General features: G+C 46.2%; 1 protein-coding gene across 1 annotated transcript in view; it reads right to left on the bottom strand.

The window, feature by feature from the left end:
* The window catches only part of LOC115471041 (pancreatic lipase-related protein 2-like), a 75,984-nt gene that overhangs the window by 46,659 nt on the left and 5,020 nt on the right, over positions 1-24,305 (bottom strand). Inside the window, exons 2-3 of the mRNA XM_030204709.1 lie at positions 14,929-15,033; positions 14,763-14,852 (exon numbers count right to left, since the gene is read on the bottom strand). Coding sequence (XP_030060569.1) covers positions 14,763-14,852; positions 14,929-15,033 — 195 coding nt within the window. The remainder of the gene's footprint in view (positions 1-14,762; positions 14,853-14,928; positions 15,034-24,305) is intronic.

Below are 24,305 nucleotides of genomic sequence, written 5' to 3'. Positions count from 1 at the left end.
GGACAATACCAACAAAACAGAAGGAAAGATCACAACAAACATACACCACCCAAGGAACGACAACTAATAAAAATCCACACGTCACCAAACCTAGCAGCCCCATACCAAAATATCCAAGTGGGCTACATCAATGCTAGGTCCGTAGTTAACAAAGCAACAACAATATTAGATTGGATTAGCTCAGAAAACCTTGATCTTATCTTCATCAACGAAACGTGGATCCACAATCATAAGGACCCCATAATCCTTGAACTATGCCCCCCAGGCTACAAAATCACCCACTGGACCAGAACAGAAAAGAGAGGAGGAGGCATAGCAATAATCTACCAAACCCAATTCACCACTGAAATCATCGCCGAATCCATAACACCCCAACTAGAAATTGCATCATTCAGAATCCAAAACAAATCCCTGATTGATCATCTGAACTGCGTCCTGTTCTACAGACCGCCCGGTAACTGGAATGAAAGCCAGCCTATTTTCACGGACTTCATCTCAAACACTTGTGTAAACAACTCCATTAATACTAGGTGACATAAACCTTCACTTAGAAGACCCCAACTCTACCAACGCACGTGAATGCAAAGACTTCCTACAGTCCTGGGATTCTCAAATGGCCTCACATGCAATCCACCCACATCAAGGGACACACACTAGACTTCTTATCACACAAACTGTCCACAGATCATAACCTATTATTATTATTATAGATGCACGCAGCGCTGAACACCTGACACAGAGAGACAGTCCCTGCTCGATAGAGCTTACAATCTAAAAATACAGACAGACAAGACAATTAAGGGCGAGGAAAGTACTGGGTGAAAAGGAACAAGGATAGGGGAATTGAGTAGTGGTTAGGAGCCAAAAGCAGTGGTGAAAAGGTGGGTTTTCAGTATAGATTTGAAAACAGGTAGAGATGGAGCTAGGCGTACAGGCTCAGGAAGTCCATTCCAGGCATAAGGTGCTGCGAGGGAAAAGGAATGAAGCTGGACAGAAACACCTTGGACCGACCACTACAAACTGAATTTATCTCTAGACTGGCGGAAGAAGGGATTAAACCACATATCAGCTCACACAACTTACACCATGAGAGGGCAAATAGAACCACAAGCATTCTGGCAACTGTTATATGACAACGAATGGAATACCCGAACGGACTCCATACACTACCTCAATCATTGGGAGGATAGATGCAGAAGCGTGCTAAATGAAATCGCACCCTTGAAGACAAGAATATCAAGGAGACAAAACTCGATACCATGGTTCAATGATGAATTAAAAAAACTCAAAACACAAACCAGGAAACTTGAACGAGCATGGAAAAAAACAAAAGATGAACATGCACTCAATGCATGGAAACAAATACACAGAAAATACAAATACACAATAAGACAAACCAAAAGGTCCTATTACAAAACTAAAATAGGACCGGATTACAAAGATCTGAAAAAACTATATCAACTCGTAAATAAATTATTAGACACCACAACCGACACAAACATCCCACCCGCAGACAAACTTGCTAACTACTTTAATGAAAAAATAATAAAATTAGGCAGCAAACTTCCTCAGCACAATACCGACATCGAAAACTTCTTCAATGACCTGAACCTAACCCCTGATGGATGCCCAGCTGACCATATCTGGTCAATATTTACTCTCCTCACCACCGAAACAGTTAAAAAAGTGACTCATAGGTTTGCCAACACCCACTGTAAACTTGATACGTGTCCCAGTCGCCTACTTAAATCTGCCCCTGACCGCTTCATAGAAGACCTAACATCCCACCTAAACTTCATGCTACAACAAGGTCTCTTCCCCGAGGAATACGGCAACATCCTACTCACTCCAATACCAAAAGACACCATGAAAAGTACAAACAATGTAACCAATTACCGCCTAGTCACGTCTATCCCGCTAGTAATCAAACTGATGGAGACCTTGGTGACCAAACAGCTTACGGAATACATGGACAAGTTCTCAATATTACACAATTCATAGTCAGGATTCCGCCCCCACCACAGTACTGAAACTGTCCTAGTCACTCTCCTGGCCAAATTCAAGCAAGAAATAGCCACAGGCAAGAGTATACTTCTCCTCCAATTTGATATGTTGAGCGCATTCGACGTGGTAAACCATAACATACTACTAAGACTCCTCGGCCACTTCGCGATTGTTGGAAATGTACTTACCTGGATAAAGGGCTTCCTAACCACCAGAACTTACCAAGTAAAATCAAACTCAAACATATCTCCACCTTGGAAAGCCACCTGCAGAGTACATCAAGGATCACCACTATCAGATCCACACTTCACCATGATGATGATCTCACTTAGGGCCACTGATAGGGGGGACAGGGGGGACAAAATTCCCCAGGCCCAGGCCTCCAAGGGGGCCCGGCGCAGCACCGACTCCATGGGTGCTCGCTATCTCGCCCCTCCCTCCCTCCGGGGTTCCGAGTTCCAGGGCCCGCCCGTCCTGACGTCCTCCCTCCCTCCCTCCCTCCCTCCGAGTTCCAGGGCCCACCCTCCGTCCGTCCCGCCCTCCCTCCGTCCTAATTTCAAAAGCCTTCTTCTTACCTCGTCGGGGATGGGGTTACGGTGACAGCAGCACGCAGTGAAAAACGTGCAGGCTCGCACTTCAGCCTTCCCTTGTCTTTCTCTGAGCTCTGGTCCTGCCCTCATTTCCTGTTTCCACAAGGGCGGGACCAGAGCTCAGACACTGAAGGGAAGGCTGAAGCGCGAGCCTGCATGCTTTTCACTGCGTGCTGCTGTCGCCGTAACCCCGTCCCCGACGAGGTAAGAAGGCTTTTGAAATTTGGGGGGAGGGAGGGAGGGGGGCCTTGGAACTCGGAGGGAGGGGAGGGCAGGGGAGAGAAAGAAGAGATCGCTGGACAGGAGGGTAGGGCTGGGCAGTGGGGAGAGAGATCGCTGGACAGGAGGGGAGGGGAGGGCATGGGGGAGAGAAGAGATTGCTGGACAAGAGGGGAGGGGAGGGGGAGAGAGAAGAGATTGCTGGACAAGAGGGGAGGGGAGGGGGAGAGAGAAGAGATTGCTGGACAAGAGGGGAGGGCGGGGGAGAGAGAAGAGATCACTGGACAAGAGGGGAGGGGAGGGCAGGGGAGAGAGAGAAGAGATCGCTGGACAAGAGGGGAGGGCAGGGCAGGGGGGAGAGAGAAGAGATCGCTGGATAGGAGGGCAGGGCAGGGGGGAGAGGAGAACTGCTGGACAGGAGGGGAAGGCAGGGGAGAGAAGAAATTTACTGGATATGGGTGGATGGAGGAGAGAAGGCAAAAAAGGAGGTAAAAAATCCTCACGACACCGTGAAGATGAAACAAAAAAGTGAGGAGAATGGATGAGGATACCAACTGTTTTATATTTATTCACTTAAAAAATTCACTTAAAAAATTACATGTGCATAACAGCGACCCGACACGGCCGTGTTTCGGCACAATGGCCTGCTTCAGGGGTCTTTATAACCTTGAATGATGTAGTTTAGAATGTTTGTTCCAAGGGAAATAACAGGAAACAAATCTCTCTGGTCTCCTCGCCTAAGAGTTATCGGCAATTGCAATTTGCCGATAACTCTTAGGAGAGGAGACCAGAGCGATTTGTTTCCTGTTATTTCCCTTGGAACAAACATTCTAAACTACATCATTCAAGGTTATAAAGACCCCTGAAGCAGGCCATTGTGCCGAAACACGGCCGTGTCGGGTCGCTGTTATGCACATGTAATTTTTTAAGTGAATTTTTTAAGTGAATAAATATAAAACAGTTGGTATCCTCATCCATTCTCCTCACTTTTTTGTTTCATCTGGATGGAGGAGAGGCCAGGGGAGAATGGAGAGTTGCTGGACATGGATGGATGGATGGAGGGGAGGGAAGTCAGGAAGGAGATGCACATGGATGGAGGGGAGGGAAGAGAGGAGAAATGCTGGACATGGATGGAGGGAAAATTGCTGAATTTAAGGGCTGGATCGGAACACTTTCAGGGCAGATGCTGAAAGTGGAGGAAGGATAGGGACAGGGCTACAGATGGTAGACAGGACGCATAAGGACACAGGAGGATGGTGGACATGGTGAGAGAAAAATATCAAATGGAAAGAAGACACTGCATAAAATAGAAGACGGGACCAAAGCGAATAGAAAAACTATGATCAGACAACAGAGGTAGAAAAAAGTATTTTATTCAGAATTTATTAATTGGAATATGTTAGCTTTTGGAAATGTGTATCTGTGATATTTTTCATGCAAGTTTCAATTTGTCTAGTATTGCTGCATGCTGAGTCTGACTTCTTGAGGTAACTTTCTAGTTCAGTATTTTGCCTTCATATTTTTTTTATTTCTAGTTCCTTGTGTCATATCTGTTGTCATGTGTTTTTCATGTGTGATCAAGGTACAGTATTCTGCTAGTGTGTAGTATTTGCAGCCCTTTTTGTTTTGTGTTTTTGTTTGTTTCACTAGGTTGTGTACTGGTGTTTAGAGCCCGGTGTAATTATAGTGCTGCCTTTCCACGCATAAGGTTGTAGCTCGTCCTGTCCTTGGAATTAGTGCGGTTTGGTAAGGTTATGAGTGGGTTTTTGCACAAGTTTGTGTATAGTATTTTGCAGTGGAGAGATTGTGTTTTGGCCTTACTGAGGTGGCACCAAAACATCAGAAAAGATGTAGAGCCTAAATCATGACACACTACCTCTTGAAGGATCTACATATGGTGCAGAGGCCCGGCCCGGTGGTGGACGGAGGGAAGCGGGTGGAGGGGGGAGCAGCAGTGACCTCGGGGGGGGGGGGGGGGGAGACCAGGGGCGGCCTTGTCCCGGGCCCGGCCCAGTCTCTCGGCAGCCCTGATCCCACTGGCAAAGTCCTTATCCAACCGAGGCCTCAACCCGTTCATCTATGCAGACGACGTCACAATATACATTCCCTTCACGCATGACTTGTCAGAACTAACTAATGAAATCAATGACACCTGAACATCATGGACTCCTGGGCAAATTCATTCCAACTGAAACTGAACACTGAAAAAACACACTGCCTTATCCTTTCATCTCAACATAACAAGTACAAACCCGCAACCATAAAAACCTCAGAACACACCCTCCCTACCTCAGACAGCCTAAAAATACTCGGCGTCACAATTGACTACAACCTTACCCTTGAGAGTCAAGTAAACTCCAATGTGGAAACTTAAACAAATAAAACCTTTCTTCCCGAGGGAAATTTTTCGAAACCTTGTACAATCTATGGTCTTAAGCCACGCAGATTACTGCAATGGAATCTATGTGGGATGTAAAGAAAAACTCACAAAAAAACTCCAGACTGCCTAAAACACAGCTGCCAGGCTGGTATTTGGTAAAACATGCTTCAAAAGTGCTAAACCCCTCCGAGAAAAGCTGCACTGGCTCCCAATTAAAGAATGGATCATCTTCAAAATCTGCATCTTGGTTCACGAAATCATCTACGGCGTAGTCCCAGGATACATGACAGACCTCATAGATCTACCAACCAGAAACAGAATCGGATCATCACGATCATACCTAAACTTACATTACCCAAATTGCAAAGGACTCAAATACAAAACAACTTACGCATCCAGCTTTTGCTACATAAGCGCACAACTATGGAATGCCAAAAACTGTGAAAATAATCCATGACCATCTAAACTTCAGGAAATCACTAAAAACCAACCTCTTCAAAAAGGCTTACCCCACCGATCCAACGTAAATCCCCACACCCAGCAACACAGCATAATGATCGTACTGGACAATACACAATCTTCACTTCCTCCGACCTTCATGGTACCTGATACACAACTACCTCTTTCGACCACAACATAACCTTGTATTTGTTATCAACCGACTGGCGAACGCCTTACGGTATTATGTAAGCCACATTGAGCCTGCAAATAGGTGGGAAAATGTGGGGTACAAATGTAACAAATAAATAAATTGGAATGTGAGGACAGTGTTCAAAATCGTGAACAAATCCACAAAATATGAAATAACAACAATCAGAGAAAAAGCCTCAAAGAGCTTGCGGACCATATGAAAAGTCTCTACAAGCTAAATGGACAAAAATGTCCTCCCTTCATCACAGGCAAAAAACCCTGAGGCTACAGCTATAAAAATTATTTTTGTTGAAGTCAAAATACTTTAATACTTTATTTTAGTTTTTTTGAAATTTTTTTCATTGATAAATCAATCTTCAATGCATTGATCGTTACACTACGATCCCAAAGGAACATCCATATATAACTGGTTCACTTATCTCTGTTCAATGTTCTCAATCCTGCTCCCGCTCTGCGGTCCCTCGGAAGCTGTCCTGAAGACAGTGCCAGGCAGACTTTTATGACAAAATGGATTCAGATAGGTTGGAGTGGGCTTTGACGGCAACTTCAGTAGTTTGAACATAGGGACAGATCCATGCGGACTTCTATGGTCTATGTCCCAGTTTTGTTTCCGGTAGTCCATGAGGTAGTGGCCATTTTTGTAAGCCAGTTTTAGATCCCTTTCATGTGTTAGCCATGTTACAGAACTTAGTTCTTACCTTGAATGTGGCCGAAAGAGGGCATTGTACAGCATTCTGTCAGCTCTGACCTACTGCTAATCTCAGTACCAGGGAGACTCTTTGCTAGTGGGGCACAACCTGTGATCTGCAGTTAACTGTGAGTAAGCGTGCTTATTCCAATAAAGGACGTTTTCGGAGAGATTAGTCTTCAGGTGTCAACTGGTGCGCCAAGGTTATACATCAGCAACAAGTCCTAGAGGCCTGCGTGTATGCAGGTCCCTGGAGCACTTTTAGTGGGTACCGCAGTGCACTTCAGCCAGGTGGACCCAGGCTCATCCCCCCCTACCTGTAACACTTGTGCTGGTAAATGGGAGGTCTCCAAAACCCACTGTATCCACATGTAGGTGCCCCCTTCACCCCTAAGAGCTATGGTAGTGTTGTACATTTGTGGGTAGTGGGTTTTGGGGGAGGGGGGTTGGGGGTTCTGCACCCGTGGTAAGGGAGCTATGCATGTGGGAGCTTTTTCTGAAGTCCACCGCACTGACCTAGGGTGCCCAGTTGGTGTCGTGGCATATCAGGGGGGCCAGTGTACTACGAATCGTGGCCCCTCCCATGACCAAATGGCTCGGATTAGGATGTTTTTGAGCTGGGCGTTTTTAGTTTCCATTATCGCTAAAAAGAAAACAAACGCCCAGCTCAAAAATGTCCATTTTTTCCAAAAATACGGTCTGTCCTACTTCTTCATGTACCCGTTTTCGGACATAGACGCCCATGGAGATAGGCGTTTGCGTTTGATTATGCCCCTCTATGTTACTATCCAGCTTATAATCGAACGAGAAAAACGCCCAAGTTCCGACCTAAATCGGGAGATGGACGTTTATCTCACAAAAACGAATAAAGCGGTATAATCGAAAGCCGATTTTTGGGCGTTTTCAACTGCACTCCGTCGCGGATGCGGACAAAGTTTATGGGGGCGTGTCAGAGGTGTGGCGAAGGCGGAACTGGGGCGTGGTTATCTGCCGAACAAAGATGGGCGCATTTCACCGATAATGGGAAGAAAGTATGCGTTTTTAGCTAGAATTTAGGACACTTTTCCTGGACCCTGTTTTTCACGAATAAGGCCCCAAAAAGTGCCCTAAATGACCAGATGACCACTGGAGGGAATCGGGGATGACCTCCCCTGACTCCCCCAGTGGTCACTAACCCCCTCCCACCACAAAAAAATGATGTTTCACAACTTTTTATTTTCACCCTCAAATGTCATACCCACCTCCCTGGCAGCAGTATGCAGGTCACTGGAGGAGTTGTTAGGGGGTGCAGTGGACTTCAGGCAGGTGGACCCAGGCCCATCCCCCCCTACCTGTTACAATTGTGCTGCTTAATGCTTATTAGTCGTCCAACCCCCCCCAAACCCACTGTACCCACATGTAGGTGCCCCCCTTCACCCCTTAGGGCTATAGTAATGGTGTAGACTTGTGGGCAGTGGGTTTTGAGGGGGATTTGAGGGGCTCAACACACAAGGGAAGGGTGCTATGCACCTGGGAGCTCTTTGACCTTTTTTTTTGTTTTTGTAAAAGTGCCCCCTAGGGTGCCCGGTTGGTGTCCTGGCATGTGAGGGGGACCAGTGCACTACGAATCCTGGCCCCTCCCACGAACAAATGCCTTGGATTTATTCGTTTTTGAGCTGGGCGCTTTCATTTTCCATTATCGCTGAAAAACAAAAATGCCCAGCTCACACATTGTTGAATAAAACATGGGCGTCTATTTTTTCCCAAAATACGGTTCGGTCCGCCCCTTCACTGACCCGTTCTCGGAGATAAACGCCCATGGAGATAGGCGTTTGCGTTTGATTATGCCCCTCTATGTTACTATGTATTCTGTAAGTGGTGCATGGAAGTTGCTTAGGAGGGAATTCAATAGATGAAAAATTCAGCAATAAGTGCTATTCTATACAGGGCATGCACCTTATAGGGAACAGCATTTAGTGTGGATCCCATGCCTAACTTTTGGGCGCCATAATTACGCGTGCTGAAACCTGGTGTAAATGCCGGTACTCAAGTTAGATGCAGTTAGCCGCTGTTCTGTAATTTCATGTGCAGCTTTTCCAAACAGTCCGACAGGCCCATGGCCACAACCCCTTTTGAGATACACAACATAAAAGTTATGCGTCGTGCCTTATAAATGCACATGCAAATTTTACTGATTACCAATAAACATCAATAATTGGTTGTTAGCACCCAGTTATTGATTTTTCAGAGCTCAGTATCGCATGAGTAAGAAACACCAATACCAGAAAATCAAAAAAGCAACGAAATGTTTCTTTGAGGTATTCAAGGACCAGTCAACAGTGGAGAGAAAAGATCTCAAAACGTAGCACCAATCACACCATCATTGATCAGAAAAAAAAACTCTACCGAACAATACAAAATATTAAAAATTCACATTCTCAATATTATCAGTTATTTTTGTTTAGGTACTTGCATGTACCAAAAAGGAACAGGTCCAAATCAATCATTGAAATTCTCTACTATCTAGTAATAACGCAGTAGAAGTTTTAATACTTAGCTCAATCACTCAGCCTTCAAGAGCCTGGTGTTTCTATATCCAAATGTCAAAACCTTCTTATTCAAAGAGTGCAACTTTGGATGTCAGATAAATAAAATCTGGGCGTTAGTGCACAGCTGCAAGGGGCATGCACATGGGCAACACACACGGCTTTTCAAATATTATCAGCTGTGCATTTTGTATGGTTCACTTAAAGGCCAACTTACACCAACCATTTGTAACCCTGAGTTTGCCGTGGCTCAGTTCCCTCTGAAGTATTGCACTCCAGCCGGAACTGGGTTCACACAAATGATACTTCCTCACACACTCCGATTCGCTGGCCGGATCTCATGAGCTGGGCGCATGCCGGGGCTGGAATAAATCCAGTAGGCCGAGGGTATTCTTTTTCTGGGCACTTTTCCATTCACTCTCACTCAAAAGATTAGTCAGCAATCTCAGTGTTAAATTTCAACATGCTTCACTAATAGTAAGTTGAAAACCCCCCCCAGCTAATAAACATGTCAACTTGGTCTGTACAAGTCAGCGTCTTCAGATGGTCCAGAGGCGTAGCCAGAAAACAGATTTTGGGTGGGCCTAGGCAAGAAGTGGGTGGGCACCAAGTGTTCTCCCCCCACCACCACCAACAAATATCTCAGCTGGTAGGAAAACTCTTCTTTCCACCTTGCGCTGAAAACTTAGCAAGTGCAGATGCCGGTATCATGGAGAGTGGTATTTTCGTTAGCATCAGGGGGAAGTCTTCAGCTGGCAGAGCTTGGGATCCCCTCCAGCTACCGCTAAATGTGTGCTACTGTTGGGTGGGTCTGAGCCCTAAGTGGGTGGGCCCCGGCCCACCCAGGCCCACCTGTGGCTACGCCACTGAGATGGTCAGCACAGTATCAAATATAATCTCCTCTGATATCAAGGCATTAAAAAAAAAAAAATCACAGTTCACTTCTATCTCCATTTCCTCTATTTGCAAACCAGAAAACAATACATGCAAACAGTGGCGTTCCTAGGGGGGCTGACACCCGGGGTGGATCGCCGATGCACCCCGCCCCCCAGGGTGCAGCGCCCCCCCCCCCCCGGAACAGCGCGACGCCCCCCTCATGGCGAAAGAAGCCCCGATCCCCCGGCGAAAGAACCCCCCCCCTGGTTGCACGCCGCTGGGGGGGGGGGGGTGCCGCGCGCCTGACGGCTCTTTGTTTTCATGCTCCCTCTGCCCCGGAACAGGAAGTAACCTGTTCCGGGGCAGAGGGAGCATGAAAATGAAGAGCCAACAGGCGCGCGGCACCCCCCCCCCCAGTGGCGTGCACCTGGGGCGGACCGCCTCCACCGCCCCCTCCCCCTTGGTACGCCACTGCATGCAAATCTCCACAAGATTTCCATTTTTTCAGTCCACAATCATCTCCACACACTTCACTCATCTGTCACATCCCGGAACAGAGGTTGATTGCATACACATTGAAAGTCATGTCATAACTGAGTCACTCCCGCTTCCACTTCTCTTACCTGGGGTTTCTTTTTCCCTAAGCATTCCTACTACTCGTTCCCAAGTCAGGAACACTCTGCAGTCACCCTCTACCTTGTGGCAAGGGCTTCAATCACCACACTGAAAACGTCTTCTGCCTTCCACCTCGGTACAAGGGTCTCGGCGGGGGTGGGCTACTAATCTTCTCCATACCACCTCTGTGTTTATCTCAGGGCCATCCCAAGGGTTGGTTGGGCAGTGACCAAAGGAGACAGGGGAGGAAAAATTGCTCCCCTGCAGCGGCTGCAGTACATTGTGCAGGTCAGAGGCACTGGGGTGGGGGTGGAATGGTTGCACAGGGCGAGATTCCTGCTATGAATGCTCCTGGTTTTGTCACATGCATTGATACATTCTATCACTGTTTTTGTCTCCAGTACCTCCAGTGGTAGGGTATTTCTGTCATAGAGAGCAGCTGAAACTGGGTTGGGGCAGCGGTCAGTTTTGGCTGAAACAGAATCTGCATCTGAAATTCACTGCACAGTACTGGCATGCCCTCCCATCCCCCCCCCCCCCCCCCCCCAACAAATCTGGGTCCCACTCTGGCCTCACTCTACCCGTGAACAAAAATGGACTCCTAAGTGTAGCACCCCCTCCCCTTCCCCTACCTTACAAACCCTAGCAATTTAGTGGCCTCGTCAGAGCCAGAGTGATCCAAGTCACTTGATTCATTTATATCTTGCACATATTGCCCTTAAATCTCTCTCTTCCAGGTTGGTCTAAGGTTTGGCAATTAAAATTCAATGCGAAAAAATGCAAAGTGATGCACTTGAAGAGAAATCCACAGGAGACGTATGTGTTAAGCGGTGAGAGTCTGATAGGTACGGATGGGGAGAGGGATCTTGGGGTGATAGTATCTGAGGATCTGAAGGCGACGAAACAGTGTGACGAGGCGGTGGCCGTAGCGAGAAGGTTGATAGGCTGTATAGAGAGAGGTGTGCCCAGCAGAAGAAAGGAGGTGTTGATGCCCCTGTACAAGTCATTGGTGAGGCCCCACCTGGAGTATTGTGTTCAGTTTTGGAAGCCGTATCTTGCGAAGGATGTAAAAAGAATTGAAGCAGTGCAAAGAAAAGCTACGAGAATGGTATGGGATTTGCATTACAAGATGTACGAGGGGAGACTTGCGGACCTGAACATGTATACTCTGGAGGAAAGGAGAAACAGGGGTGATATATACAGACATTCAAATATTTGAAAGGTATTAATCCGCAAACAAATCTTTTCCGGAGATGCGAAGGCGGTAGAATGAGAGGACATGAAATGAGATTGAAGGTGGGCAGACTCAGGAAAAATGTCAGGAAGTACTTTTTCACGGAGAGAGTGGTGGATACTTGGAATGCCCTCCCGCGGGAGGTGGTGGAGATGAAAACGGTAACAGAATTCAAGCATGCGTGGGATAAACATAAAAGAATCCTGTTCAAAAGGAATGTATCCATGGGAGCTTAGCCGAGTTTAGGTGGCAGAGCCGGTGGTGGGAGGCAGGGCTGGTGGTTGGGAGGCGGGGATAGTGCTGGCCAGACTTAAACGGTCTGTGCCCCGAAGAGGACAGGTACAAATAAAAAGTAGCACATATGAATTTATATTGTTGGGCAGACTGGATGGACCGTGCAGGTCTTTTTCTGCCGTCACCTACTATGTTGGCCACCTTTGAAATCTCTGTTTTATACCAGAGGTAATGGAGAGTGAAAATGGCTAAGTGGGAGGCCAGCAAGAAGCAGATTGCAGTAGTCTAAACGAGAGGTGACAAGGGTGTGGATGAGGGTTTTGGTAGAGTGCTCGGAAAGAAAGGGGCGGATTTTACGGATGTTGTAAAGAAAAAAACGACAGGTCTTGGCAATCTGCTAGATATGAGCAGAGAAGGAGAGAGAAGAGTCAAAGATGACCCCAAGGTTTCGAGCTGAGGAGACAGGGAGAATGAGAGAGCCATCAACAGAAATAGAAAACAGGGGGAGCGGGGAGGTGGGTTTGGGGGGGAAAATGAGAAGCTCGGTTTTGGTCATGTTTAATTTCAGGTGGCGTTGAGACATCCAGACAGCAATGTCAGACAAGCACGCTGAAACTTTGGTTTGGATGCAAGGTGAGATATCAGGGGTAGAAAGGTAGATTTGGGAGTCATCAGCATAGAGATGGTAGGAGAAGCCATGGGATGAGACTAATGAACCAAGGGAAGAAGGGCATTCCAGGCATCAACCACCCTCTCTGTGAAAAAGAATTTTCTGAAATTACTTGCATCTACCACCCCGCAACTTCAATTCATGTCCTCTAGTTTTACCATTTTCCCTTCTCTGGAAAATATTTGTTTCTATATTTATACCTTTCAAGTATTTAAACATCTGTATCATATCTCCCCTGTCCCTCCTCTCATCTAGAGTACACATATTCATGTTTTCCAGTCTCTTCTCATATATCTTTTGGCACAAGCCCCATAACGTATTTTTTTGCCTTCCTATGCACCTCTTCGAGTCTTCTTACATCTTTAGAAAGATATGGCCTCCGAAGGGAGGAAGTGACGTCACCAGATAATATGGACGTCTGAGAGCGGAGCTCCCGCTACCCCGCAAGACTTTTGCTAATAAAACTGAGCGAGCAGCTGCAAACGAAGCTCAGTGGGTCTGGATACCCTCCCCTTCAGCTAGCAATCTTGCTATTATGAGTCAGAAAACGACGGGGTTGGATCTAGCTCGCTTTGCCTACCCTAGCGGAGACGGCGCGCCAGGCTCCAAGATGGCGATGGCCCGCGGAGAGCAAGAGAAATTGGAGGAGAAGCACCAGCACCGAGGCGAGGGATCGCCCGAGCGCCCCGTTTTGGAGGAGGCAGACGGAGAGATCGCTCCAGCGCTAAAAAACTGGCTGCAAGAAATCAGCTCAAACTTGAAAGCGCTACGAGCAGAAGTGGCCACACTTGGGAGCTGACCTCAGAGGTGAAATTCGGGAGCTGGGGGCACGCCTGGAGGAAACAGAAAGATATGGCCTCCATAACTGAACACAATACTCTAGGTGGGGCATTACCAATGACTTGTACATGGGCATCAACACCTCCTTTCTTCTGCTGTTTACTACTCTCTCTATACAGCCCAGTATGCTTCTGGCTATGGACATTGGCTTCTTACAGTGTTTCGTCACCTTCAGATCCTCAGATACTATCACCCCAAGATTCCTCTCCCTGTCTGTGCATATCAGCTTCTCACCACCTAACATATAAATTTCCCTTGGATTTCTACTCCCTAAGTGCATCACTCTGTACTTCTTTGCATTGAATTTTAATTGCCAAACATTAGACCATTCTTCTAACTTTTGAAGATCCTTTTTCATCCTTTCCACTCCCTCCGGGGTGTCCACTCTGTTACAAATCTTGGTATCATCCACCAAAAGTCAAACCTTACCTTCTAGCCATTCATCGATGTCGCTCAGAAATATATTGAACAGAATTGGCCTCAGCACCAATCCTTGAGGCACTCCACTGCTCACCATTCTTTCCTCCAATTGAATTCCATTAAACATCACCCTCTGGTATATGTCAGCCAGTTCCTAATCCAGTTCACCACTTTTGGTCCTAACTTCAGCCTGTCAAGTTTATTTAAGAACTTCCTGTGAGGAACCGTGTCAAAGGCTTTGCTGAAATCTAAGTAGATTACATCTAGAGCACATCCTTGATCCAATTTTCTGCTCACCCAGTCAAAGAATTCAGTTAGATTTGTTTGGCATGATTTATCTTTGGTAAAGTCATGTTCTCTCGGATCTTGTAACCTATTGGATTCTAGGAAATTCACTATCCTTTCCTTCAGCATCCCTTCTATTACTTTTCCATTAACTGAAGTGAGGCTTTCCAGTCTGTAGTTTCCAGATTCTTCTCTGTTACCACTTTTGTAAAGATGGAGACCACATCTGCTCTTCTCCAATCCCATGGAACCACCCCTGTCTCCAAGGATTTATTAAACAAATCTTTAAGAGGACCCGCCAGAACCTCTCTGAGCTCTCTCAGTACCCTGGGATGGATCTCTTCCAGTCCCATGGGTTTGTCTACCTTCAAATTTTTAAGTTGAACGGTGCTATATCTGTTCCATTCTCATAAATACCTTTGCCAGTCAATTGTGGCCCTTCTCCAGGATTTTCTTCCCTAAATTCAGAGCAGAAGTATTTGCTTAGAACATTTACTAATTAATTCAGCAGAAGTTAAACATTAAACTGACCTGATCCGGCTGCACACCTTGACACTTCATGATAACGGTTTGTATAAAAATCCAGATGGCCGACAGTTTGACTTGTTCCATAACCTGAAACTTGAAGTTTAGATGGTGAAGAAACTGCAGATATTAATGTGTATCAGAAACGATCCACAGTATCCTTTAAACTTACCATAACTTAAGTCTGTGTGAATAACATCGACTATTTGTGCATCAGATTTATCCAGTCGCACCTCCGCTGGAGTGTTATCAAAATAGCGACTAATTGGAGTCAGGCCTAAATTAAAGATATAACATGAACATGAAAGACCTGACTTCTGGAAATTCTAGAGATTACAGCTTAAAGACTCAGGGAGCAAAACCAGAAAGGAGGGAAGACAGTGGGGGCAGAAAAGACTGCTGCTGTTTTGGGTGGAAAATAGAGAAATAGTCCTGTGGTGCATGCATTTCTTGGGAAGGGAGAGAAGAAAGAGCTGCAGGCGTATGCTGAGGGGAGACGGGAGTTTGATTCCAGAGAGCACTGAAACCTTACTGGGAGGAGACAGCTCAGGGAGGGATAGGAAGAGGGAACAAATTTGATGTGGCTAGGAGAAAAAAGAATAAGGGGATATAAAGAGAAAGCAGGGGTGTCCACCTTGAAGATGATTCAGGAAAAGCTGGAGGTGAACATGTCTTATAGAGGGGGGGAAGAGAGACAGAGAGCTACAGTGGGTAGAGCCTGAGAAGTGTGAAAGTTAGGGGGGGTCAGGCTTGGGAAGGGGAGAAACCAGACATTATGATGAGTAAATTATGCACACAAAAAATTATTTAATAAAATATGCAGAATTTAAAGAATGTTAAAATATTGTGTGTGTGTAACCTTCAAACGTTTACAGAATTGTTTCATTTTATTTGCACAGAATTCCTCCAGAATAACCTTCTTTTCATGCTTCCACTCCTTGTTTGCCAGAAACACACTTGACAATCACCACATACACAGAGGTCAATAAAGATTCTGTTAAAGGAAACCAGATAACCAGATACATTATCTAATAATTTTAGGACAGCTATTTTTATAGTCCAATTTAACCAGATCAAGTTAAGTAGGTCCAGCACCTTTCTCCCTTTGCTCCAGCCCTCCACATCTCTCTCCTTTCCCTTCAGCCATCCCTTGCATATCTAGCACCTCTCCTCCAGCCCCCCTTGCATGTTCAGCACCTCTCTCCCTTTCATCCAGCCCCCCACTACATGTTCAGCACTCTCTCCCTTTCATCCAGTCCCCCCACTACATGTTCAGCACTCTCTCCCTTTCATCCAGCCCCCCCTACATGTTCAGCACCTCTCTCCCTTTCATCCAGTCTCCCTACATGTCCAGCACTTCAACCCTTCAACCCTCTGCATATCCAGTACATCTTCCCTTTCCCTCCAACCCACCCTACATATCCAGCTCCTCTCCCCTTCCCTCCAACCTCCCTGCAAATCCAGCACCTCTCCCCTTCCCTCTAACCTCCCCCCTGCAAGTCTAGTACCAGTCTCTCTTCTGTTCTCTCCAACCCCCTGCCCCTCGCAAGTCCAACACCTTTCCCTTCCCTTCAGGCCCCTCCCCTCCAAGAACCAACACCTCCACATCTTCCTTACCCCCCAAATGTCCAGCACCTCTCCCCTTCAGCCCACTCCCCTTGCAGGGCCAGCACCCCATTGTCTTCCTCACCCCCACCTGCAAGTCCAGCACCTCTCTCTTCCCTTCAGCCCCCTCCCCTTGCAGGGCCAGCACCCCACTGTCTTCCTCACCCTCTCCCACCCCCGCTGCAGTGCTTGCATTTAACGTTATCAGCGCTGCCTGCTCCTGCACCTCATAGTCTCCGTCTCCCACCTCCACGGCAGCACTTGCAATTTGCTATCGGCGCTGTCTGACAGCAACTCACAGACGTGGCACTGACATCCTGCTCCAGGACCTTGCTTCTGCCGCATCCCGCCCTGCGTAAACAGGAAGTTGCATCAGCGTGGCAGAGGGAAGGCCCCGGAGCAGGACATCGGCGCCATTGCTGTCAGGCAGCGCCAATAGCAAATTGCAAGCACTGCTGCGGGGTGGGATATTGTGGGGTGCAGGAGCAGGCAGCACCAATAGAGTTAAATGCAAGCACTGCAGCGGGGGTGGGAGAGGGTGAGGTCTGAGACAAAACTGGCCCACCCATAGCTACACCCAGGGGTGTGCTGGTAAATTGTTAACAGGGGGCTCTCTCTCGCCAGCAAAGTAAAAGAGAATTCAGGAGGGGCCCAAGCCCACATTTTGGGATCCATTTGTTAAAGTAACATAGTAACATAGTAGATGACGGCAGAAAAAGACCTGCATGGTCCATCCAGTCTGCCCAAGATAAACTCATGTGTATACCTTACCTTGATTTGTACCTGTCTTTCTCAGGGCACAGACCGTATAAGTCTGCCCAGCAGTTTTCCCCGCCTCCCAACCACCTGTCCCGCCTCCCATCACCGGCTCTAGCACAGACCATATAAGTCTGCCCTCCCCTATTCTCGCCTCCGAACCACCAACCCCTCTTCCCCCCACCTGCTCCGCCACCCAATTTTAGTTAAGCTTCTGAGGATCCATTCCTTCTGCACAGGATTCCTTTATGCATATCCCACGCATGTTTGAATTCCGTTACCGTTTTCATCTCCACCACCACTCGCGGGAGGGCATTCCAAGCATCCACCATCCTCTCCGTGAAAAAATACTTCCTGACATCTTTCCTGAGTCTGCCCCCCTTCAATCTCATTTCATGTCCTCTCGTTCTACCGCCTTCCCATCTCCGGAAAAGATTCGTTTACGGATTAATACCTTTCAAATATTTAAACGTCTGTATCATATCACCCCTGTTCCTCCTTTCCTCCAGGGTATACATGTTCAGGTCAGCAAGTCTCTCTTCATATGTCTTGGAACGCAAATCCCATACCATTCTCGTAGCTTTTCTTTGCACCGCTTCCATTTTTTTGACATCCTTCGCAAGGTACGGCCTCCAAAACTGAACACAATACTCCAGGTGGGGCCTCACTAACGTCTTATACAGGGGCATTAAAACCTCCTTTCTTCTGCTGGTCACACCTCTCCCTATACAGCCTAGCAATCTTCTAGCTACGGCCACAGCCTTGTCGCACTGTTTCGTCGCCTTCAGGTCCTCAGATACTATCACCCCAAGATCCCTCTCCCCATCCGTGCCAATCAGACTCTCCCCGCCTAACACATACGTCTCCCTTGGATTTCTACTCCCTAAGTGCATCACTTTGCATTTCTTCGCATTGAATTTTAATTGCCAAACGTTAGACCATTCTTCTAGCTTCCTCAGATCTTTTTTCATGTTTTCCACTCCCTCCAGGGTGTCCACTCTGTTGCAAATCTTGGTGTCATCTGCAAAAAGGCAAACTTTACCTTATAACCCTTCGGCAATGTCACTCACAAATATATTGAACAGAATCGGCCCCAGCACCGATCCCTGAGGCACTCCACTACTCACCTTTCCCTCCTCCGAGCGAACTCCATTCACCACCACCCTCTGGCGTCTGCCCGTCAACCAGTTCCTAATCCAGTTCACCACTTCGGGTCCTATCTTCAGCCCATCCAATTTATTCAAGAGCCTCCTGTGGGGAACCGTGTCAAAAGCTTTGCTGAAATTTAAATAGATTACGTCCATAGCACGTCCTTGATTTAATTCTCCTGTCACCCAATCAAAGAATTCAATGAGATTCGTTTGGCACGATTTCCCTTTGGTGAAACCATGTTGTCTCGGATCTTGCAACTTATTTGCTTCCAGGAAATTCACTATCCTTTCCTTCAGCATCGCTTCCATTACTTTTCCAATAACCGAAGTGAGGCTTACCGGCCTGTAGTTTCCAGCTTCTTCCCTATCACCACTTTTGGGAAGAGGGACCACCTCCGCCGTTCTCCAGTCCCTCGGAACCTCTCCCGTCTCCAAGGATTTATTAAACAAATCTTTAAGAGGACCCGCCAGAACCTCTCTGAGCTCCCTCAATATCCTGGGGTGGATCCCGTCCGGTCCCATGGCTTTGTCCACCTTTAGCTTTCCAAGTTGCTGATACACACTCTCTTCCGTGAACGGTGCTCTATCCACTCCATTCTCAGGTGTACTTTTGCCAGTCCCTCGCGGTCCTTCTCCAGGATTTTCTTCAGTGAAAACAGAACAAAAGTATCTATTAAGCAAATTGGCTTTTTCTTCATCATTTTCTACATAGCGTTTCGCTGTATCTTTTAGTCTCACAATTCCGTTTTTAGTCTTTCTCCTTTCACTAATATACCTGAAGAAGTTTTTGTCTCCCCTTCATACATTTCTAGCCATTTGTTCTTCCGCTTGCGCCTTTGCCAGACGTACCTCTCTCTTGGCTTCTTTCAGTTTCATCCGGTATTCCTCCCCGTGTTCCTGTTCTTGAGATTTTCTATATTTCTGGAACGCCAACTCTTTAGCCTTTATTTTCTCAGCCACTTTCTTGGAGAATGTATAATTATGGAGTCAGATTTAAGGTCACTCCAGCCTTCTTGGGGGTCTCTGGACCCCTCAATTTACAACATTGGTGACTCCGACGTGATTCGAACACGCAGCCTTCTTGTTATTCCCTTTCTAGCTAATGACACACTCTCTATTATGAATGGACAGTCAGAATTGGACTATAATTGTCTTTATTTTCTCTTGTTGTATTGGTTTTGAAACTCTTTTCTGCCATTTCTGTTTATGTAATTTAAATTGAAGTTGATATTGCTCAGACACAGGGGTAACATCAAACCCTAATACTGGCTAAGATATCATAATGTAGGTGTAAACCCTGTTAGTATCAACCAGTTATGCATTTGTTTAACTTTGGTGTAGGCTTACTTAAGTTGCATGACTTTCTGTAGGTTTGACTAAGCTCCAAGTGGGGTAACGGATATATAAAATGCTTCCCATACTTCCAGGTCATTATGCATATGTCAAGATCTATGCATGACCTTTGTTAATATAAATTTTCCTAGGATTCACCATTTTTGCTTTATGAGGCAACCTCATACTTGCTATCCACTTTTTAGTGCTCATGATTGGATGCCAATGATGAGTAATAGTAAGGTCCAGGGATTCTGACCTGTTTAAGGATTCTGAATACCTACAACCTAAAACAGCCTGCAATCAGAGTACTAACCATATATTTGTTGAGCCCATAACAATGCTTAATCAAAACCACTATTCCTTCCGAGGACCACTGAGACAGATACATTAGATTATCTCCCCATGCACTATGCAGCAGATACAATAGAAGCCATAGAAAGACCTGAAAGTGTTTATTAGTATGATCTACCTGAAATTGCTATTACACACATACCTATACTTCATGGGATTTTGTAGATGAACTCATGGATTTGTCCCATTCATAAAACATTTCTCACTACAGGTTTGAGTAAGTCTCAAGAGAGGTGACATCAGGATTAAGGCCCAAGGGATTGGGTAATATAAAGGGAATTCCATATGCCCCAAATAATATATCACCTGAGAATGAAGTTTCCTATCTTGCACCATACCTTCTAGCAATTTGTAAGACCAAAACTCGCCCTCTCGTTTGATAGCTTGCCACCTTCTGGAATGGATGATGACAAGCTTGACGAGCTTTGTGTCACCCCTCCCCAGATGGGGTGACAAGTGGTGAATGTATAATTATGGTACAGCCAGAGACCCCCCCACTGGAATGGTGGCGGGCCCAGTCATAGAGCTCAGGCTATTACAGACCTTGGCTAAGTCAGAAATCTGATGGCTGACATAACTGGGAGCTTACTGGAAAAGTATGGCCTAGTTTGTAGCCCGGATTGAGGCCTAAATAAGCTAAATTAGGAAAAGTTAGGTCAATAGATATGGAAACAAAATGGAGGATTTCAGCACAAAATGGAAGCCGTATCTGTTACAAAGTGGAATTTTCTCTAATGTAAGTTAGAAAAACAAGTTGAGAAATGAGACTTTCCTGTGAGCAGGATTGTGGTCAGCCATGGTGTGAGAAAGGATGCAGGGTCTTGCTTAAGATTTGTGGTCAAGCGAGCTAAAGACAAAACCATGTTAGCAAGATAGAAGCTACTCATTAGCATGAGCCAATCAGTGGTAACCATGACATTAGCATAGATCCAATCAGGTATATCTATTGTCATATTATCCATATCCTGAGGGCACCTATAAAAATCAGGGTATTTCCTGGTTTAAGTTAGAAAGAAGGGTTGCCACTCTCTCTCTCCAAGGGAAACCAATGTGACCAGCAGAATTGACAAATTACCTAATTGCTTTCCCTTGTAAAACCTTTAATTGGTAAAAGAAATTATAAAAGATTAGGAACTAATTAACACCTGTTTGCAGCTGGATTATTATATTCCTATAATTAATTGATTGTACATGCCTGTTGTCAATCACTGATTTGACTTGTATCTTGGCAAATAAACTCCTCATCCCAAATGATGTTCTGTGGACTTCACTTTATGATCAGAGGCTGTAAGTATAAATGCTTTTGCTGTATCAGGTTATCTTTCACTGCATTGTATAACTTGTAATCTAAATCCAGTTTGTCATAAGGCTGGTATCCTTTCCTTAGACCTAACGTCTCTCTTAGTGGCAATTCCTTTTAGAACTTCACAACTTCTTGATTACCCCAGTACTAGTGCTATTTAGAGATGGAGTCAGATTTGAGGTCTCTGAACCCTCATATTAAAACAAAAGGTACAACTGCTCATACTGTGATGTGTGTACACATGGGGCTTGTCCTGGCCTTTCTATGTGTTTATGTTCCAAATGTGCAAGTGATGCTATTAGTCAGTGGAGTATGCAAACAGTAAATCTTGTTAAATATGAGAGGATGGTGATGGTGTCATTGTTGTGTGTTAATCCTGGGGGGGTGTTATGGTAGTGGATGGGGATCCCTCTCCACAAGCACCTGAATGTATTCACCAGCTCCACCTTTGGAAGGTTTAGAGGTGCAAGTCGGGCTTGATTCACTGGATCCTTTCAACAAGCACCCTTCTCTTACTGGTATTTCCAGATGTAGGTGAACCCAAGGGAGTCACAGATTCCAGCAAACTGCTGGAATCTCCACCGAGCGACGCTCCAGGAACTCGCACCTCGGCGGACCTGGAAGCGCCCTGTGCATTCTCTCAATTGGAGGCCGGGGGTGGAGGGGGAGGGGAGGGATCCTTGCATAAGAGCTCAAAGAGCACTCCAGCAGCAGATGTTGAACTAATACCTCCAATAATGCCAATATTGGAGACATGGCGAAAGTTGGTATCAACAGCAGCTTGCCGGCAGAGGGTTTAGGAGGCTTAGATGGGTAGCTCCTAACCTTCTCTTTCAGTTTTGGGGCCATTATCGGCAAAACGTCACTCAGGTAAAAGTAAGAAGAGAACGAGTCCCACAAAGTCTATTCACTGTTGCAGGCAGCAGCTGTCTTGGGTACATAAGTACATAAGTACATAAGTAGTGCCATACTGGGAAAGACCAAAGGTCCATCTAGCCCAGCATCCTGTCACCGACAGTGGCCAATCCAGGTCAAGGGCACCTGGCACGCTCCCCAAACGTAAAAACATTCCAGACAAGTTATACCTAAAAATGCGGAATTTTTCCAAGTCCATTTAATAGCGGTCTATGGACTTGTCCTTTAGGAATCTATCTAACCCCTTTTTAAACTCCGTCAAGCTAACCGCCCGTACCACGTTCTCCGGCAACGAATTCCAGAGTCTAATTACACGTTGGGTGAAGAAACATTTTCTCCGATTCGTTTTAAATTTACCACACTGTAGCTTCAACTCATGCCCTCTAGTCCTAGTATTTTTGGATAGCGTGAACAGTCGCTTCACATCCACCCGATCCATTCCACTCATTATTTTATACACTTCTATCATATCTCCCCTCAGCCGTCTCTTCTCCAAGCTGAAAAGCCCTAGCCTTCTCAGCCTCTCTTCATAGGAAAGTCGTCCCATCCCCACTATCATTTTCGTCGCCCTTCATAAGTACATAAGTACATAAGTAGTGCCATACTGGGAAAGACCAAAGGTCCATCTAGCCCAGCATCCTGTCACCGACAGTGGCCAATCCAGGTCAAGGGCACCTGGCACGCTCCCCAAACGTAAAAACATTCCAGACAAGTTATACCTAAAAATGCGGAATTTTTCCAAGTCCATTTAATAGCGGTCTATGGACTTGTCCTTTAGGAATCTATCTAACCCCTTTTTAAACTCCGTCAAGCTAACCGCCCGTACCACGTTCTCCGGCAACGAATTCCAGAGTCTAATTACACGTTGGGTGAAGAAAAATTTTCTCCGATTCGTTTTAAATTTACCACACTGTAGCTTCAACTCATGCCCTCTAGTCCTAGTATTTTTGGATAGCGTGAACAGTCGCTTCACATCCACCCGATCCATTCCACTCATTATTTTATACACTTCTATCATATCTCCCCTCAGCCGTCTCTTCTCCAAGCTGAAAAGCCCTAGCCTTCTCAGCCTCTCTTCATAGGAAAGTCGTCCCATCCCCACTATCATTTTCGTCGCCCTTCATAAGTACATAAGTAGTGCCATACTGGGAAAGACCAAAGGTCCATCTAGCCCAGCATCCTGTCACCGACAGTGGCCAATCCAGGTCAAGGGCACCTGGCACGCTCCCCAAACGTAAAAACATTCCAGACAAGTTATACCTAAAAATGCGGAATTTTTCCAAGTCCATTTAATAGCGGTCTATGGACTTGTCCTTTAGGAATCTATCTAACCCCTTTTTAAACTCCGTCAAGCTAACCGCCCGTACCACGTTCTCCGGCAACGAATTCCACAGTCTAATTACACGTTGGGTGAAGAAACATTTTCTCCGATTCGTTTTAAATTTACCACACTGTAGCTTCAACTCATGCCCTCTAGTCCTAGTATTTTTGGATAGCGTGAACAGTCGCTTCACATCCACCCGATCCATTCCACTCATTATTTTATACACTTCTATCATATCTCCCCTCAGCTGTCTCTTCTCCAAGCTGAAAAGCCCTAGCCCTAGCCCTAGCCCTAGCCCTAGCCTACTTAACTTGCAGCAGGGCAAGCTGCCTACCTTAAAAGGGTGTGTGGAGTGATTAGCGCACTGTACTACTACTACTACTTAACATTTCTAGAGCGCTACTAGGGTTACGCAGCGCTGTACAAATTAACAAAGAAGGACGGTCCCTGCTCAAAGGAGCTTACAATCTAAAGGACGAAATGCCAAGTTGGGACAGTCTAGATTTCCTGAGTAGAGGTGTACTGGTTAGGTGCCGAAGGCGACATTGAAGAGGTGGGCTTTGAGCAAGGATTTGAAGATGGGCAGGGAGGAGGCCTGGCGTATGGGCTCAGGGACTTTGTTCCAAGCATGGAGTGAGGCGAGGCAGAAAGGGTGGAGCCTGGAGTTGGTGGTGGTGGAGAAGGGTACTGAGAGGAGAGATTTGTCTTGAGAGTGGAGGTTACAGGTAGGAACGTAAGGGGAGATGAGGGTAGAGAGGTAAGGAGGGGCTGCAGACCGAGTGCATTTGTAGGTTAGTAGGAGAAGCTTG

Source organism: Microcaecilia unicolor, chromosome 5 (genome assembly GCF_901765095.1).
Source record: "Microcaecilia unicolor chromosome 5, aMicUni1.1, whole genome shotgun sequence".
In the NCBI taxonomy this organism is placed as follows: domain Eukaryota; kingdom Metazoa; phylum Chordata; class Amphibia; order Gymnophiona; family Siphonopidae; genus Microcaecilia; species Microcaecilia unicolor.
This window is presented reverse-complemented; position numbering and strand designations above follow the sequence as displayed.